Source organism: Crinia signifera, chromosome 9, assembly GCF_055691185.1.
Source record: "Crinia signifera chromosome 9, ASM5569118v1, whole genome shotgun sequence".
NCBI lineage: Eukaryota > Metazoa > Chordata > Amphibia > Anura > Myobatrachidae > Crinia > Crinia signifera.
The window spans coordinates 6,826,600-6,845,002 of record NC_139225.1 but is presented as its reverse complement, the minus strand read 5'-3'; the positions used below and the strand labels follow the sequence as shown (position 1 = coordinate 6,845,002).

Here is an 18,403-nt window from a genome sequence, read left to right as displayed (position 1 = left end):
CTACATACCTATCTCTTCTATAACACAATATACTGGCCAGGCTGCACTACCCTGAGCACCTACACACACATTACTCCATAGTTATCCTCCCCCTACTGACTACATATCCCAGGCTCTTCCCTGTGTGTGTATGCAGGCTTCTGCGGCTACGCTGCCTACACACCTATCTCTTCTATAACACAATATACTGGCCAGGCTGCACTACCCTGAGCACCTGCACACTCATTACTCCATAGTTATCCTCCCCCTTACTGCCTACATATCCCAGGCTCTTCCCCCTGTGTGTGTATGCAGGCTTCTGCGGCTACGCTGCCTACATACCTATCTCTTCTATAACACAATATACTGGCCAGGCTGCACTACCCTGAGCACCTGCACACTCATTACTCCATAGTTATCCTCCCCCTACTGACTACATATCCCAGGCTCTTCCCCCTGTGTGTGTATGCAGGCTTCTGCGGCTACGCTGCCTACACACCTATCTCTTCTATAACACAATATATTGGCCAGGCCGCACTACCCTGAGCACCTGCACACTCATTACTCCATAGTTATCCTCCCCCTACTGACTACATATCCCAGGCTCTTCCCTGTGTGTGTATGCAGGCTTCTGGGGCTACGCTGCCTACATACCTATCTCTTCTATAACACAATATACTGGCCAGGCTGCACTACCCTGAGCACCTACACACACATTACTCCATAGTTATCCTCCCCCTACTGACTACATATCCCAGGCTCTTCCCTGTGTGTGTATGCATGCTTCTGGGGCTACGCTGCCTACATACCTATCTCTTCTATAACACAATATACTGGCCAGGCTGCACTACCCTGAGCACCTGCACACTCATTACTCCATAGTTATCCTCCCCCTTACTGCCTACATATCCCAGGCTCTTCCCTGTGTGTGTATGCAGGCTTCTGCGGCTACGCTGCCTACACACCTATCTCTTCTATAACACAATATATTGGCCAGGCCGCACTACCCTGAGCACCTGCACACTCATTACTCCATAGTTATCCTCCCCTACTGACTACATATCCCAGGCTCTTCCCTGTGTGTGTATGCAGGCTTCTGGGGCTACGCTGCCTACATACCTATCTCTTCTATAATACAATATACTGACCAGGCTGCACTACCCTGAGCACCTGCACACTCATTACTCCATAGTTATCCTCCCCCTTACTGCCTACATATCCCAGGCTCTTCCCCCTGTGTGTGTATGCAGGCTTCTGCGGCTACGCTGCCTACATACCTATCTCTTCTATAACACAATATACTGGCCAGGCTGCACTACCCTGAGCACCTGCACATTCACTACTCCATAGTTATCCTCCCCCTACTGACTACATATCCCAGGCTCTTCCCTGTGTGTGTATGCAGGCTTCTGGGGCTACGCTGCCTACATACCTATCTCTTCTATAATACAATATACTGGCCAGGCTGCACTACCCTGAGCACCTGCACACTCATTACTCCATAGTTATCCTCCCCCTTACTGCCTACATATCCCAGGCTCTTCCCCCTGTGTGTGTATGTATGCAGGCCTCTGCGGCTACGCTGCCTACACACCTATCTCTTCTATAACACAATATACTGGCCAGGCTGCACTACCCTGAGCACCTGCACACTCATTACTCCATAGTTATCCTCCCCCTTACTGCCTACATATCCCAAGCTCTTCCCCCTGTGTGTATGCAGGCTACATATCCCAGGGTCTTCCCCCTGTGTGTATGCAGGCTTCTGCGGCTACGCTGCCTACACACCTATCTCTTCCGCTACGCAAGGAGAACACAGGAACCTTGACTTGTACATTCAGGCTCTGTGCCGAGTGATAAGATTCCCAGGGGGTTGCTGCTAGATCACATTATCTAGCTCAGACCAGACAGCAAACTGCCAGCTGTGGATGTAATTATCCTCAAACCGAATACGACCAGCTCACATTCCTGGTCACCTGTTGGGGGCCAACTCACTGACGGCACCTATGCAGGGCTCTCGCCATAGATAGTGACCTCTGCTATAACAGGGTTTAGTTCGACAAATAGAATCGGGTGACATGACTTCGGGCAGTGAACCTCACTGCGCTAGCCATGCTTCGGGCAGTGTACCTCGCTGCGCTCGCCATGCTTCGGGCAGTGTACCTCGCTGCGCTCGCCATGCTTCGGGCAGTGTACCTCGCTGCGCTCGCCATGCTTCGGGCACGGTGCCTCGCTGCGCTTGGCACACTATTATATTCACCCTCCATGCCTTAGTGGATGGTAGGGTATAAAATGCCGCCTGTCAGGATGGCAATCAAAGACCAAAAGAATTAATATTCTTCGAAAAACAGCTGTATTATAATATTGTATTAATTTTTTCAACACATGTGATAGCTTTATGTTTTTTTAATGCACATATTAGCACTGACAAGTGAAAGCATTCCCGCAATAGAAGCAGTTGGCTGGCAGACCCTTTGATACCCCTTTCACATCGCAAAACCGGATCCGATGCTTTCATACTAAACCCGGGTCCTAAATTATACAAAGGGAAACTCAGGTTTAATCTATGTTATAGGTTGAATTGCCGGGTTGGTCGACACAGGTTATAATATGTGGTGCCATACGTCACCAATTTGGCAATAACCCACAAAAGTAAAATACAGTATTTACAGGTCTTCTGTGCTTGCGATTTTCTGTATTATTTGAGAAAATTGTACACGGCTAGGTACACCTGCATTTATTTTTGTAATCCCCCTATTCACCCGCTTGGTGGACCCCTTGCTTATTATTAAAGAGTTTGCCAAATACGGATACAAAATCTGCCTGGATTCAATTCCACCAGCTGGACATTTGACCCTGACTTTCATCCGGTTCACATCCAGAATATATCCTTGATTGATGTTGGTGTGGTGCACCTAATTATTCAATTAAAATGTAACTTTTAATATGTTATTTAAGATAAGATAAGAGAAATATGACAAACACACAAGCAACATTTAGTGAAGACAAGGTAAGGTAAGTGGTGTTTTAAAAGGTCGGTGGCCTACTGACAACGCACTGCACTAGGGAGATAGGATTGGTAACCAGGTTGTAATATGCTGAACACTGTATATATTATGTATTAAATTTTAATCAGAATTGTGTCTCAGTGTCCTTTGTTATTTGACAGCTAGTAAGGTGGGGTATGTCCAGCACACGTGTCACATCAAGTGGCAGGTGTGTGATATATTAATAACGGTGTAACGAGGAGACAATGTACTGCCCCAGTGGAGATTAGTACATGTACCCCTTAAAAAAGCGTGAGCGAAGCGTGCGCCGGCTAGCGGTGTCGCCTACTGACACGCACTTTGACTAGGAATGTATTTTGATTTATGTATTTAACCCACAGGTTTAGCTAGATAACCGGGTACGTCCGAGCTCCAGTGTTCACTGCCATCCTTGACCAGTGAAGACACAGCAACTGCCAGAACTCTAGCAGTGTACGTGTCGGTACTATCTGTTAAGGTGGCCATACACACGCAGATTTATCTTCAGATCTGGCTGGTTGGAACAAAGACATGGTTATGGATGAGAGCAAATGACAGTTGACCATTTGCTTGGAAATGCTGGAAAACTGCCAAACTGTCACTCATCCATAACCATGTTTTTGTTCCAACCAGCCAGATCTGAAGATAAATCTTACTAGTGTATGGGCACCTTTAGCGCTTCAGGCTAAAAGATTACAGTCTGTGGGAGCTGTATGCTAGGGACTCCTTAGTCTCCCACAATAACTGTTATTTCAAACTGGGCAAGACACTACAATCATTGGCATCCTACAGCAGTGCATGTGTTAATGCTGCCTGTCAGGATCTGTAGATATCACGCAGATAAGCGTTTCTACAACCAGATCTCGCTTGTAATTCAAGTGACCCATTATTACCATTGTTACAGTGTGTACAGAGGCAGATTAAGTTGAGAAACATTGTAGCAATAAAATCTATATCAGCAACTATGCCCCACGTATTAATAGCACCCAGTGGAGAAAAGGAAAACCCTACTAATTATTATTAAAGGTTTATTGTTTCCTATTTCAACCCTTTCTGGTCAGGCGATCTCATTGGCTGTGTTACCTAACGTGTGTTACATATCTTCACTTCTCAAATCCCACTGTCCAACATAAGGATTCCCTTGTATAAAATATTCGATACTGTTGCAATTTTTTATATGGGTGAAAATAAACCCTGATTTAAAGCCACAGGGCATTCAACATACACGCTGTGACCTATCAGAACAGCTACAAGAAAATAAACAAATTGAATCCTATTAGGACTAATGTGGATGTTTAATCACCGTTTCTATTAAGTGATATAACACTAAGGTTAAGTTCATTCTGTAACCGGATTACACAGGCCTGACTAACGGAACCTCTTTTAAGGGGTACATGTACTAATCTCCACTGGAGCAGTACATTGTCTCCTCGTTACCCCGTTATTAATATATCACACACCTGCCACTTGATGTGACACATGTGTGCAGGACATACCCCACCTTACTAGCTGTCAAATAACAAAGGAGACACAATTCTGATTAAAATTTAATACATAATATATACAGTGTTCAGCATATTACAACCTGGTTACCAATCTTATCTCCCTAGTGCAGTGCGTTGTCAGTAGGCCACCGACCTTTTAAAACACCACTTACCTTACCTTGTCTTCACTAAATGTTGCTTGTGTGTTTGTCATATTTCGCTTATCTTATCTTAAATAACATATTAAAAGTTAAATTTTAATTGAATAATTAGGTGCACCACACCAACGACAAACCTTTTCCTCCTCCTTTTGCTCTCATTCAATTTTTTTGTCTCAAGTGGTAGCACACTTCCCATATTAATCTAGATATCCAGAAAATAATTGTCTACATGTGATAATTGGGGGGTCCCTTTCTGTCTCTTCCTCAAAGATTCCAATGAGGATCCTGTGCGGGTAACAAACCCCCTTTGTTTCTATCCTTGATTGACTGTGTGGAGGTGCAGTATACAAACAAATAAGCTGATTTTTTTTTGCGTTTATTCATCTACTAATGCATGCAATTTTATTATTGTGATATTTTCATTTGAAAACTTTTTTTTTTCCCCTAGCCGTGTACGGTGTATTCATACCTCAGTATAGCAGAAGCGCTGTTCTTCATATCTTTTCCATTGTTTACTTATATTTGGGGAGTAACATCCCCCCTCCCCCTCCCCCACTGGAACAGCTGCTAACTGATTGCACCAAGGTCAAATTAAGTGAGAACATGTTTAGGCCTTTCATTGAATGCGGAGCTTCATCTTGAATTACCTGCAATCCCGGCTTATTCATCTGAGAGGTGAGATTCATTGGTTCTCTCTCCAAAGCTTGTAACATTCGGAACATATCAATGGTCAGCTCACTGAACTTCACCTGGGAGAAAACCTAGGTTAGTGAGATGAACAATCACACGGAAACACAAAACCGGGTAAGATTTTTTGGGGCTTTCAAAACTGAAATTCCAAATGAGGCTTCAGTACTCAGGCACATTACAAAGCAAGGGTGGGTCTGCAGCAGGTGTTCCCAACCTCAATGCTCAAGGCAGTGCATGTTTTAGAGATATTCGTACTTGAGAACTGATAACTTAATTAGTATCTCAGTTATTTTAGCGATCTGTTCTGAAGCCTGTATATAACGAAAACATGCACTGATAGAGAGAGGACTGAGGTTGGGAATGCCTGGTCTAGAGGTACGGCCCCATCCACTAGTCCGATTTGGCCACTTTTCACCTGATTCAGACAGATCAGGCCAAGAAATCAAGGGAAAGAGGCCAAATCAGATCGGAGTCAGAGACATGATCAGCCTCCCGGCAGCGGGAAATGGGATAGCATGCGATATATTGCATGCAAGAGACCCTGCAACCTGGAATATGGGGGAGGAGGGGGGGGGGGGGCTTTAGTCCTGCAGTCAATACAGATCATCAGTAACAGTTCTTTAATGTAAATATATATTTATATTAGGACCGTCTCCTAGTAGACTGCTCCTGATCTACTGCGAGACAGTCCTACAGATGAAGCGGCATTCATCTTTGCAGGGGCTGGTGGTGGATTCGCCACGCACCACCACCAGCCGCCGGAAGGGGACGCGCGCGTGTTCCCCTCTAACCCTGCTCATCTCCCTGAAGCAGAGACGGGCAGGGGTTCCCATCCCTCCGCAGACGGGAAACTGGGACACGCGTCAGTCAGATGTAGCACCGCTCACCAGTGGGGGTGGTCTGGCGAGCCCCGGCACTGGATGATCGGCGCTACATCTGTATATTGGGAGGTACCTCCATTGATGGTTGTTTTTAACCTGTTACACAAATTGGTTTGTTCCAGGGTCATTTTTTATTTGCTTGGTCCTCTCGTGTTTTCTTCTAAGTGGATATTTAACATAATAAACCACTATAATCAGAGAAATTGATGACCCCTGATGAAGTCTGCAAGGACGAAACGCATTGGTTTGTGTTGAGAAACCACTGACGATCCGCGGTGCAGTGTGCATTAAGGACTTTTTAAATAAATATGATCAAAAGGACTCTTGTGCTTATACTTTCTTTTGGATTGGGTGAAATTAGCCCCGGATTGTGCTTTATATTTCTCCCTTAAACCGGAGGAGCGCCTGTTCTCTGTTGTACATGTTTTTGTCTGTATCCTTTTACTGCAAGGATTCCTAGTGCTCGTTCATATAAAAATCCAATTCTATTATTCTTTGAAGGAATATTATAGTAAAAAAGGGAAGGACACATGTTTGGTGTTCTATGGTCATAGGTCTGAGGCATTCCCATAAGCAAAACTGAAAACATCATACAACAAAAACCCTTCATTTTGATTTGGTGGGCTACTTACAGAGCAGGGCTGCATTGCCCCAAATATTGCGACGGAACTTCCTCACCTGATTATTGCAGTTGCCGATGATGAGGGCATCAGCCAGCATTAACTGTCCCACCACCATGCCCTGTTCCAGCACTGGTCCTGTGGTCTCCGCCAGACGATTTGAAATGATTACAATGGTGTTGTCATCGTTCAAAACCATCACGGGGTCTGCCTGCCACCGGAGAAAGGAGATAAATATAATGAACCGTCTGCAATTGTAGGAGACCTCCGCCTCTCAGAGCTTTATGTCATGTCTGACTGCTCCATAGGAAGCATTAAAACCGGTCCATTAATCAGGACACAAATTCATGGAAATCACTGGAGATAGGACTTGAAAATAGTGTGAAATAAATGAGTGTTCCCCACTCATGAGGGAATAGCTGGGCAGCCACTGAACTTTCCAGCAGTTCATCAGCCTATGTTAGCTACCACTTTATTATTCAGATTAAATTATAATTATATGCCAGATCATCTCTATTAGGGAAAAGAGGCCGATTATAGGCATCCGATTCCCACCATAGCCCTAACTGTGCGGAGTTTGTATATTCTCCCCGTGCTTGCGTGGGTTTCCTCCGGGTAGTCCCGTTTCCTCCAACAATCCAAAAATATACAGGTAGCTTAATTGGCTCCCAACAAATTACCCCTAGAATGTCTGTGTGTGCATGTACATGTGGTAGGGAATATAGATTGTAAGCTCCTCTGGGGCAGGGACTGATGTGAATGTTCAAATATTCTCTCTAAAGCGCTGCGGAATATGTGTGCGCTATATAAGAAACTGTTAATAAATAAATAAAAAAATGGCTGGATATCCCAAAGTAATGACCAAGGTGTTTCCAATTAGCGGCCATTTTTATGGGCCAAAAAAAAAGGACATGCGATCACACTTGGGATACGGGATAAGTCCCCGATCCCATGAGTTATTGCGGGTCCCGGTGGCTATATATAGGCGATTCTATTTTGCGTGCACATAATACCTGGTAACAGCAGGTAGCCGGCATTGGTGTTAATAGGATAGCCCCCAGCAAACATTGAAAACAGAAAGTGATACAAAAGGGATAAATGGAAATAAAATACTAACGGAATAGTGTGAGTGAAATTATGAGTAAGATATATTGTATCACTTTCTGTACATAGCTCTGGCTTCTTAACACACGGCCCAACTTGGTCTATTTTGCAAAATCGGACTGTAAATGAATGAATTCCATTTCGATCCTAATGCCCGGCATCGATTCAAAAAATAGACTTTGCAGGCAAGATGATATAGTACCGACCGATCTGTACAGTATAGTCGAAATCGATCCCGATCGAATCGCACCATTTGTGTACACCCCTAAACACTGGTGTGCGGCTTTGGGCTTTCTGGCTTATGCTGATATTTGGGGTGCTGCACCCTGAACCTAGATATAGCAATAGTGCCCCCAATACCCAGAGAGACATTGACAACTGGCTTGAAGGCTTCCAATATATTTGCAAATATATGAAACCAAGATCTCTGCATTATATTATGGTGTAGATTTAGATCTGGTTACTGATGTCACACAGTGACAGGGGGAACCAAGGGTGCTCGTCTTTACTCAAGATTACACATCCCGTGCAAGCACCTGTGTGACACTTAACTAATTGAGCATCCGTCAGTATATATAAATAGGTACTTGTGTATTATCACGGCGCCCCTGTTTCCATCGCATGCCATTGTACAACCAAAAAATTGCATCGCATGCGATGCGATGAGACACGATTATACCCGATTTTAAATTGTATACGCACCCAGACCCTGATGGGTACTGACAATATTAAATGCCCCCCCATTGCTAACACCACCCCACTATCAACGCCAAGCCGAAGCGTGGCAAGCGCAGCGAGCCCGCAAGGGGAGGCAGTACGCGTCCTTCGACCTTTTCATACCCCCACTATCCACGTCGGCGTGGAGTTGATTTTATATAGTGTGGCAAGCGCAGCGAGCCACCGAGCCCGAAGCATGGCGAGCGCAGCGAGCCCCGCAATACTTGTGAAGTAATGCGCGTCCCCTCGCGGGCTCGCTGCGCTCGCCACGCTTCGGGCTTGATGTGGATAGTCCCCCACTATGAAAAGGTCGGAAGACGCGTACGGGCGCTCCTCGCAGGCTCGCCACGCTTCGGGTTGGCGTTGATAGTGGGGTGGCGTTAACAATGCGGGGGACATTTAACATACTTATTACCCATCAGGGTGGGGATACAATTAAAAATCGGGTCTGCCTGGGCATTTAACATTGAAATCGCGTCGCGATATTAAAATTGTACACTATTCTCGGGAAAAGCCTCAAATCGGGTCCATCGCATACCATCGCAAACCTTAATTAGTGGTATGCGATGCGATGGGCGCCGTGATAATACACAAGTACCTATAAATATATATATATGTTCATAGAGAAACCAGTCTGTAAACGGACGATCTTGTAGACATTGCTACAATATATTTATTCGGCCAGTATCACATAAAATGCACAATCAGCCATGGATCATCATGAGATCCATATTTATGTCTGTTAATAAGAGAATAAAACTAGATCAGCAGTAAGACAAACACAGTCCTCAAGGAACCCTACAGCCGGGTACACAAAAGTAGATACATCTGCAGATCATCTGATCTGCACATATATCCACAGACGGATCGGGCAGCGTGTTCACACTGCACACTGCCCGATCCGTCACAACTAGGAGCTCCTGCAGCGGCTGTACGGACGGTCAGCGGATCACCTGTACACACACAGCACAATGCATATATATATATAAAATCGGGCATCTACGGTGTTGCACAGCCGGCATGATAGAGATACCTGTGAACAACACCTTTCATAGATATATCGCTGGTACACACTGGCCGATGTTAATTTGATATATTTGTCGTTCAATGGAACAGGCGATATATCAGCCAGCGAGTACACACCTTAACAGTCCATGTATTAAAGATATCTTTGACTCAGCACAGATGGTTAAAGCCAAATCACTGAGGTACTATTTAGGTCACCTGTGGCCAAGCATGACTATACTTTAAAACTGAACCATTGCATTTAGGACCGAGTTTGGGCACCTCTGTGCTAGATTATCCTAACAATGATAGGTCTGACATCTAGTTGTTAGATCACACAGTTACAAGAAAGAAGAATACTGAACCTCTATGAATGCAGCCACCTCCTGGAGAACGAGGTTCCACTCCAGCTGATCCTCTGTGTTAAAGCGATGTGTGTAGTCTTCAATTTCGTCTGACAGCTCCTAAATAAAAGATCAGCAAATAACACCTATGAAATGTCACGTGTGCGCTGCTTTAGGTTTGCAGCGATGGTCTGTCAATCACTGAGGTATTGGCGATGTCTATACACTTACTGTACCACCGTTCTGCGGCAGTGATCTCTACAAAACACCACCATTGTATAAGAGATGGCGTAATGTGTGCATGACATTTGTGCTTTAACAGGTGTTACAAACGGCATGGTAGACAATTAAAATACAGCAACTCGGAGTAGGCAGAGATAATGCACGCGTACACAGAAATATACAGACACGCTCAGAGCAGGCAGAGATAATGCACACATACACAGAAATGCTCAGAGCAGGCAGAGATAATGCACGCGTACACAGAAATATACAGACACGCTCAGAGCAGGCAGAGATAATGCACGCGTACACAGAAATATACAGACACGCTCAGAGCAGGCAGAGATAATGCACGCGTACACAGAAATATACAGACACGCTCAGAGCAGGCAGAGATAATGCACGCGTACACAGAAATATACAGACACGCTCAGAGCAGGCAGAGATAATGCACGCTTACACAGAAATATACAGGCACGCTCAGAGCAGGCAGAGATAATGCACGCATACACAGAAATGCTCAGAGCAGGCAGAGATAATGCACGCATACACAGAAATATACAGACACGCTCAGAGCAGGCAGAGATAATGCACGCGTACACAGAAATATACAGACACGCTCAGAGCAGGCAGAGATAATGCACGCGTACACAGAAATATACAGACACGCTCAGAGCAGGCAGAGATAATGCACGCGTACACAGAAATATACAGACACGCTCAGAGCAGGCAGAGATAATGCACGCTTACACAGAAATATACAGGCACGCTCAGAGCAGGCAGAGATAATGCACGCATACACAGAAATATACAGACACGCTCAGAGCAGGCAGAGATAATGCACGCATACACAGAAATATACAGACACGCTCAGAGCAGGCAGAGATAATGCACGCATACACAGATATATACAGACACGCTCAGAGCAGGCAGAGATAATGCACGCATACACAGAAATATACAGACACGCTCAGAGCAGGCAGAGATAATGCACGCGTACACAGAAATATACAGACACGCTCAGAGCAGGCAGAGATAATGCACGCTTACACAGAAATATACAGGCACGCTCAGAGCAGGCAGAGATAATGCACGCATACACAGAAATATACAGGCACGCTCAGAGAAGGCCGAGATAATGCACGCATACACAGAAATATACAGACACGCTCAGAGCAGGCAGAGATAATGCACGCGTACACAGAAATATACAGACACGCTCAGAGCAGGCAGAGATAATGCACGCATACACAGAAATATACAGGCACGCTCAGAGCAGGCAGAGATAATGCACGCATACACAGAAATATACAGGCACGCTCAGAGAAGGCCGAGATAATGCACGCATACACAGAAATATACAGACACGCTCAGAGCAGGCAGAGATAATGCACGCGTACACAGAAATATACAGACACGCTCAGAGCAGGCAGAGATAATGCACGCGTACACAGAAATATACAGACACGCTCAGAGCAGGCAGAGATAATGCACGCGTACACAGAAATATACAGACACGCTCAGAGCAGGCAGAGATAATGCACGCGTACACAGAAATATACAGACACGCTCAGAGCAGGCAGAGATAATGCACGCTTACACAGAAATATACAGGCACGCTCAGAGCAGGCAGAGATAATGCACGCATACACAGAAATATACAGGCACGCTCAGAGAAGGCCGAGATAATGCACGCATACACAGAAATATACAGACACGCTCAGAGCAGGCAGAGATAATGCACGCGTACACAGAAATATACAGACACGCTCAGAGCAGGCAGAGATAATGCACGCGTACACAGAAATATACAGACACGCTCAGAGCAGGCAGAGATAATGCACGCGTACACAGAAATATACAGACACGCTCAGAGCAGGCAGAGATAATGCACGCGTACACAGAAATATACAGACACGCTCAGAGCAGGCAGAGATAATGCACGCGTACACAGAAATATACAGACACGCTCAGAGCAGGCAGAGATAATGCACGCGTACACAGAAATATACAGACACGCTCAGAGCAGGCAGAGATAATGCACGCATACACAGGAATATACAGACACGCTCAGAGCAGGCAGAGATAATGCACGCATACACAGAAATACACAGACACGCTCAGAGCAGGCAGAGATAATGCACGCATACACAGAAATATACAGACACGCTCAGAGCAGGCAGAGATAATGCACGCATACACAGAAATACACAGACACGCTCAGAGCAGGCAGAGATAATGCACGCATACACAGAAATACACAGACACGCTCAGAGCAGGCAGAGATAATGCACGCATACACAGAAATATACAGACACGCTCAGAGCAGGCAGAGAATGCACGCATACACAGAAATATACAGACACGCTCAGAGCAGGCAGAGATAATGCACGCATACACAGGAATATACAGACACGCTCAGAGCAGGCAGAGATAATGCACGCATACACAGAAATACACAGACACGCTCAGAGCAGGCAGAGATAATGCACGCATACACAGAAATACACAGACACGCTCAGAGCAGGCAGAGATAATGCACGCATACACAGAAATACACAGACACGCTCAGAGCAGGCAGAGATAATGCACGCATACACAGAAATACACAGACACGCTCAGAGCAGGCAGAGATAATGCACGCATACACAGAAATATACAGACACGCTCAGAGCAGGCAGAGATAATGCACGCGTACACAGAAATATACAGACACGCTCAGAGCAGGCAGAGATAATGCACGCGTACACAGAAATATACAGACACGCTCAGAGCAGGCAGAGATAATGCACGCGTACACAGAAATATACAGACACGCTCAGAGCAGGCAGAGATAATGCACGCGTACACAGAAATATACAGACACGCTCAGAGCAGGCAGAGATAATGCACGCTTACACAGAAATATACAGGCACGCTCAGAGCAGGCAGAGATAATGCACGCATACACAGAAATATACAGACACGCTCAGAGCAGGCAGAGATAATGCACGCATACACAGAAATATACAGACACGCTCAGAGCAGGCAGAGATAATGCACGCATACACAGATATATACAGACACGCTCAGAGCAGGCAGAGATAATGCACGCATACACAGAAATATACAGACACGCTCAGAGCAGGCAGAGATAATGCACGCGTACACAGAAATATACAGACACGCTCAGAGCAGGCAGAGATAATGCACGCTTACACAGAAATATACAGGCACGCTCAGAGCAGGCAGAGATAATGCACGCATACACAGAAATATACAGGCACGCTCAGAGAAGGCCGAGATAATGCACGCATACACAGAAATATACAGACACGCTCAGAGCAGGCAGAGATAATGCACGCGTACACAGAAATATACAGACACGCTCAGAGCAGGCAGAGATAATGCACGCATACACAGAAATATACAGGCACGCTCAGAGCAGGCAGAGATAATGCACGCATACACAGAAATATACAGGCACGCTCAGAGAAGGCCGAGATAATGCACGCATACACAGAAATATACAGACACGCTCAGAGCAGGCAGAGATAATGCACGCGTACACAGAAATATACAGACACGCTCAGAGCAGGCAGAGATAATGCACGCGTACACAGAAATATACAGACACGCTCAGAGCAGGCAGAGATAATGCACGCGTACACAGAAATATACAGACACGCTCAGAGCAGGCAGAGATAATGCACGCGTACACAGAAATATACAGACACGCTCAGAGCAGGCAGAGATAATGCACGCGTACACAGAAATATACAGACACGCTCAGAGCAGGCAGAGATAATGCACGCTTACACAGAAATATACAGGCACGCTCAGAGCAGGCAGAGATAATGCACGCATACACAGAAATATACAGGCACGCTCAGAGAAGGCCGAGATAATGCACGCATACACAGAAATATACAGACACGCTCAGAGCAGGCAGAGATAATGCACGCGTACACAGAAATATACAGACACGCTCAGAGCAGGCAGAGATAATGCACGCGTACACAGAAATATACAGACACGCTCAGAGCAGGCAGAGATAATGCACGCGTACACAGAAATATACAGACACGCTCAGAGCAGGCAGAGATAATGCACGCGTACACAGAAATATACAGACACGCTCAGAGCAGGCAGAGATAATGCACGCATACACAGAAATATACAGACACGCTCAGAGCAGGCAGAGATAATGCACGCGTACACAGAAATATACAGACACGCTCAGAGCAGGCAGAGATAATGCACGCATACACAGGAATATACAGACACGCTCAGAGCAGGCAGAGATAATGCACGCATACACAGAAATACACAGACACGCTCAGAGCAGGCAGAGATAATGCACGCATACACAGAAATATACAGACACGCTCAGAGCAGGCAGAGATAATGCACGCATACACAGAAATACACAGACACGCTCAGAGCAGGCAGAGATAATGCACGCATACACAGAAATACACAGACACGCTCAGAGCAGGCAGAGATAATGCACGCATACACAGAAATATACAGACACGCTCAGAGCAGGCAGAGAATGCACGCATACACAGAAATATACAGACACGCTCAGAGCAGGCAGAGATAATGCACGCATACACAGGAATATACAGACACGCTCAGAGCAGGCAGAGATAATGCACGCATACACAGAAATACACAGACACGCTCAGAGCAGGCAGAGATAATGCACGCATACACAGAAATACACAGACACGCTCAGAGCAGGCAGAGATAATGCACGCATACACAGAAATACACAGACACGCTCAGAGCAGGCAGAGATAATGCACGCATACACAGAAATACACAGACACGCTCAGAGCAGGCAGAGATAATGCACGCATACACAGAAATATACAGACACGCTCAGAGCAGGCAGAGATAATGCACGCATACACAGAAATATACAGACACGCTCAGAGCAGGCAGAGATAATGCACGCATACACAGAAATATACAGACACGCTCAGAGCAGGCAGAGATAATGCACGCATACACAGAAATATACAGACACGCTCAGAGCAGGCAGAGATAATGCACGCATACACAGAAATATACAGACACGCTCAGAGCAGGCAGAGAATGCATGCATACACAGAAATATACAGACACGCTCAGAGCAGGCAGAGATAATGCACGCATACACAGAAATATACAGACACGCTCAGAGCAGGCAGAGATAATGCACGCATACACAGAAATATACAGACACGCTCAGAGCAGGCAGCAATAATGCACGCGTACACAGAAATATACAGACACGCTCAGAGCAGGCAGAGATAATGCACGCATACACAGAAATACACAGACACGCTCAGAGCAGGCAGAGATAATGCACGCGTACACAGAAATATACAGACACGCTCAGAGCAGGCAGAGATAATGCACGCATACACAGAAATACACAGACACGCTCAGAGCAGGCAGAGATAATGCACGCATACACAGAAATACACAGACACGCTCAGAGCAGGCAGAGATAATGCACGCGTACACAGAAATACACAGACACGCTCAGAGCAGGCAGCAATAATCCACGCATACACAGAAATATACAGACATGCTCAGAGCAGGCAGAGATAATGCACGCATACACAGAAATATACAGACATGCTCAGAGCAGGCAGAGATAATGCACGCGTACACAGAAATATACAAACACACTCAGAGCAGGCAGAGATAATGCACGCATACACAGATATATACAGACACGCTCAGAGCAGGCAGAGATAATGCACGCATACACAGAAATATACAGACACGCTCAGAGCAGGCAGAGATAATGCACGCGTACACAGAAATATACAGACACGCTCAGAGCAGGCAGAGATAATGCACGCGTACACAGAAATATACAGACACGCTCAGAGCAGGCAGATATAATGCACACGTACACAGAAATATACAGACACGCACAGAGAAGGCAGAGATAATGCACGCGTACACAGAAATATAAAGACACGCACAGAGCAGGCAGATATAATGCACGCATACACAGAAATATACAGACACGCTCAGAGTAGGCAGATATAATGCACGCATACACAGAAATATACAGACACGAACAGAGCAGGCAGAGATAATGCACGCATACACAGAAATATACAGACACGCTCAGAGCAGGCAGAGATAATGCACGCATACACAGAAATATACAGACACGCTCAGAGCAGGCAGAGATAATGCACGCATACACAGAAATATACAGACATGCTCAGAGCAGGCAGAGATAATGCACGCATACACAGAAATATACAGACATGCTCAGAGCAGGCAGAGATAATGCACGCATACACAGAAATATACAGACACGCTCAGAGCAGGCAGAGATAATGCACGCGTACAGTACACAGAAATACACAGACACGCTCAGAGCAGAGGTGGAAGGAATTGTATGCGTTGTTGCGTTGTAACGTCCAATGTCAGGAGGCAGCACAACTAATATTAGAATGACAGCACCAGAGCAGCACATGAATCACCGAAGCTCAGAACACAGAGACCATCCATTACCTTGACTAGGTCTTTAACAACATCCATTTTATTGAGTAAGAGACAGACGACGATGAAGCGAGCATAGTACCGCAGTTTCTTCACAACCAACTCCGGCCTACAAGACAAATACTTACAGTTATCTAAACAAGTTGTCACGGTCCTTAATAACAAATCTCAGGATGTGCCGTTCGCCAACGTGATGACAAGTTTCCACATTGACCCCTTTCCTGTGGCAAGTGCGTGCATGTAATGCATGGCACACATGGCTACTTCTAGGACGAAGATATTTGATTAAAGGTTCCAAGTATTACAAGAAGGCTTCATAATTCCCAAACGGATAGGTATCATGAGACTTGTAGTTGGTTATTAGTGATTTGTGATCAGTGGGCACCTAATATTGTGTTCTGGGCAGCGATGATTAGCGGGTCTGCAGCCTAAACATTTGCAGCTGCGTAGACAAGTGCGTCCAAACATGAAATCCGCCCTATGTCGGCACGCAGCTGTCCCATGAGTGGAGTCCACATGATTATTATTATTATTATTAGATGAGTGTATATTATCAAAAGCGTCCTCACCGGGAAATTTACTAAGATCGAATGTGTACGAATGGGGGCAGTCATACCCATTTGATCTTAATTATGTCTGGCACCCAGTGATCCACAAACTAATAAATCAGTCAAATTTGGCTGATTTGCGTTCTTTTTTATGAATGGCAAGCACAGCCGAAACAATATCCCCCCCACAAGTATGACCAGCCCTACGGGGGACATAAAGAAAAGGGGTTCCCCATATTTTTTATAACCAGCATCGGGCGGTGTCACGCCTCAACCGGGGGACACTTTACACAAGTTCTTTCTGCCAAAGCATGACAACCATGGCTGGTCAGCCCTGGCTGGGTCACTGGGAGAATGGGGACCCTCCAAATGGATGGGTTCCCCCCTCCAGGTTACTCCCTTTCTGGGGTGAATGAAGGTGGGGAGTATAATATTTTTTTTTTTTACAGGTACCCATTCAGATTTCCCCCACAGTGTCACAAGCATAACAGATCATCTCTTATATATTTGGCCAGATCTGTCAGTCAACGCAGTGTGGCAAACGGTGGGCGGGGTTTCAGGGGTGATTGACAGGCCCATCCACCGTCAGCCACACTGCAGAAGCAAGGCACTTCCGCACTTCCGTCGTACATGCTCTCCACAAGCACACACCCCTCCTCGCCCAACACTCACCATGCCTGCCCACTAACTCCATCCACGGCTGCTCACCACCCACAACCCCTCCCCCAACACACTCATCCCCGGACCGCCCATAGGGCATCTACACACATCTACACAGCCTCCCCCCTCCTAGACCCCCCCACCGGACATTTAGCCCGCACCCCCTTCTGCCTCACACCTGACAACGGCCACCAATAATAACACAACGCCCGCCCCCCTTCTGCCTCTAAGACATTCCCAACAACACCCCCCACTTCAGCCACAGCGGACCCAGCCTACGCTAACCCCGGCCCCCCACACGCAGCGCTGGGTTGGGCGACGGAAAGACCCCGCCTGCACCAACCTTTCTGACACAGCGGTCCCCTGCAACTTCACCCCCCGACACGCAGAACGGTGTCGCCCGACGGACGGACACCGCTTGCACGCCCCACCTGCTGCCACAGCGGTCCCCGGCTAGCCCGCCC

General features: G+C 46.3%; 1 protein-coding gene across 2 annotated transcripts in view; it reads right to left on the bottom strand.

Moving 5' to 3' along the window:
* SCAI (suppressor of cancer cell invasion) overlaps nucleotides 1-18,403 on the bottom strand; it is a 108,317-nt gene that overhangs the window by 28,281 nt on the left and 61,633 nt on the right. For both annotated transcript variants that reach the window (XM_083160982.1, XM_083160983.1), the window contains exons 6-9: nucleotides 16,744-16,840; nucleotides 10,033-10,131; nucleotides 6,900-7,052; nucleotides 5,298-5,399 (exon numbers count right to left, since the gene is read on the bottom strand). In XM_083160982.1, the coding sequence (XP_083017108.1) occupies nucleotides 5,298-5,399; nucleotides 6,900-7,052; nucleotides 10,033-10,131; nucleotides 16,744-16,840 (451 nt within the window). The remainder of the gene's footprint in view (nucleotides 1-5,297; nucleotides 5,400-6,899; nucleotides 7,053-10,032; nucleotides 10,132-16,743; nucleotides 16,841-18,403) is intronic.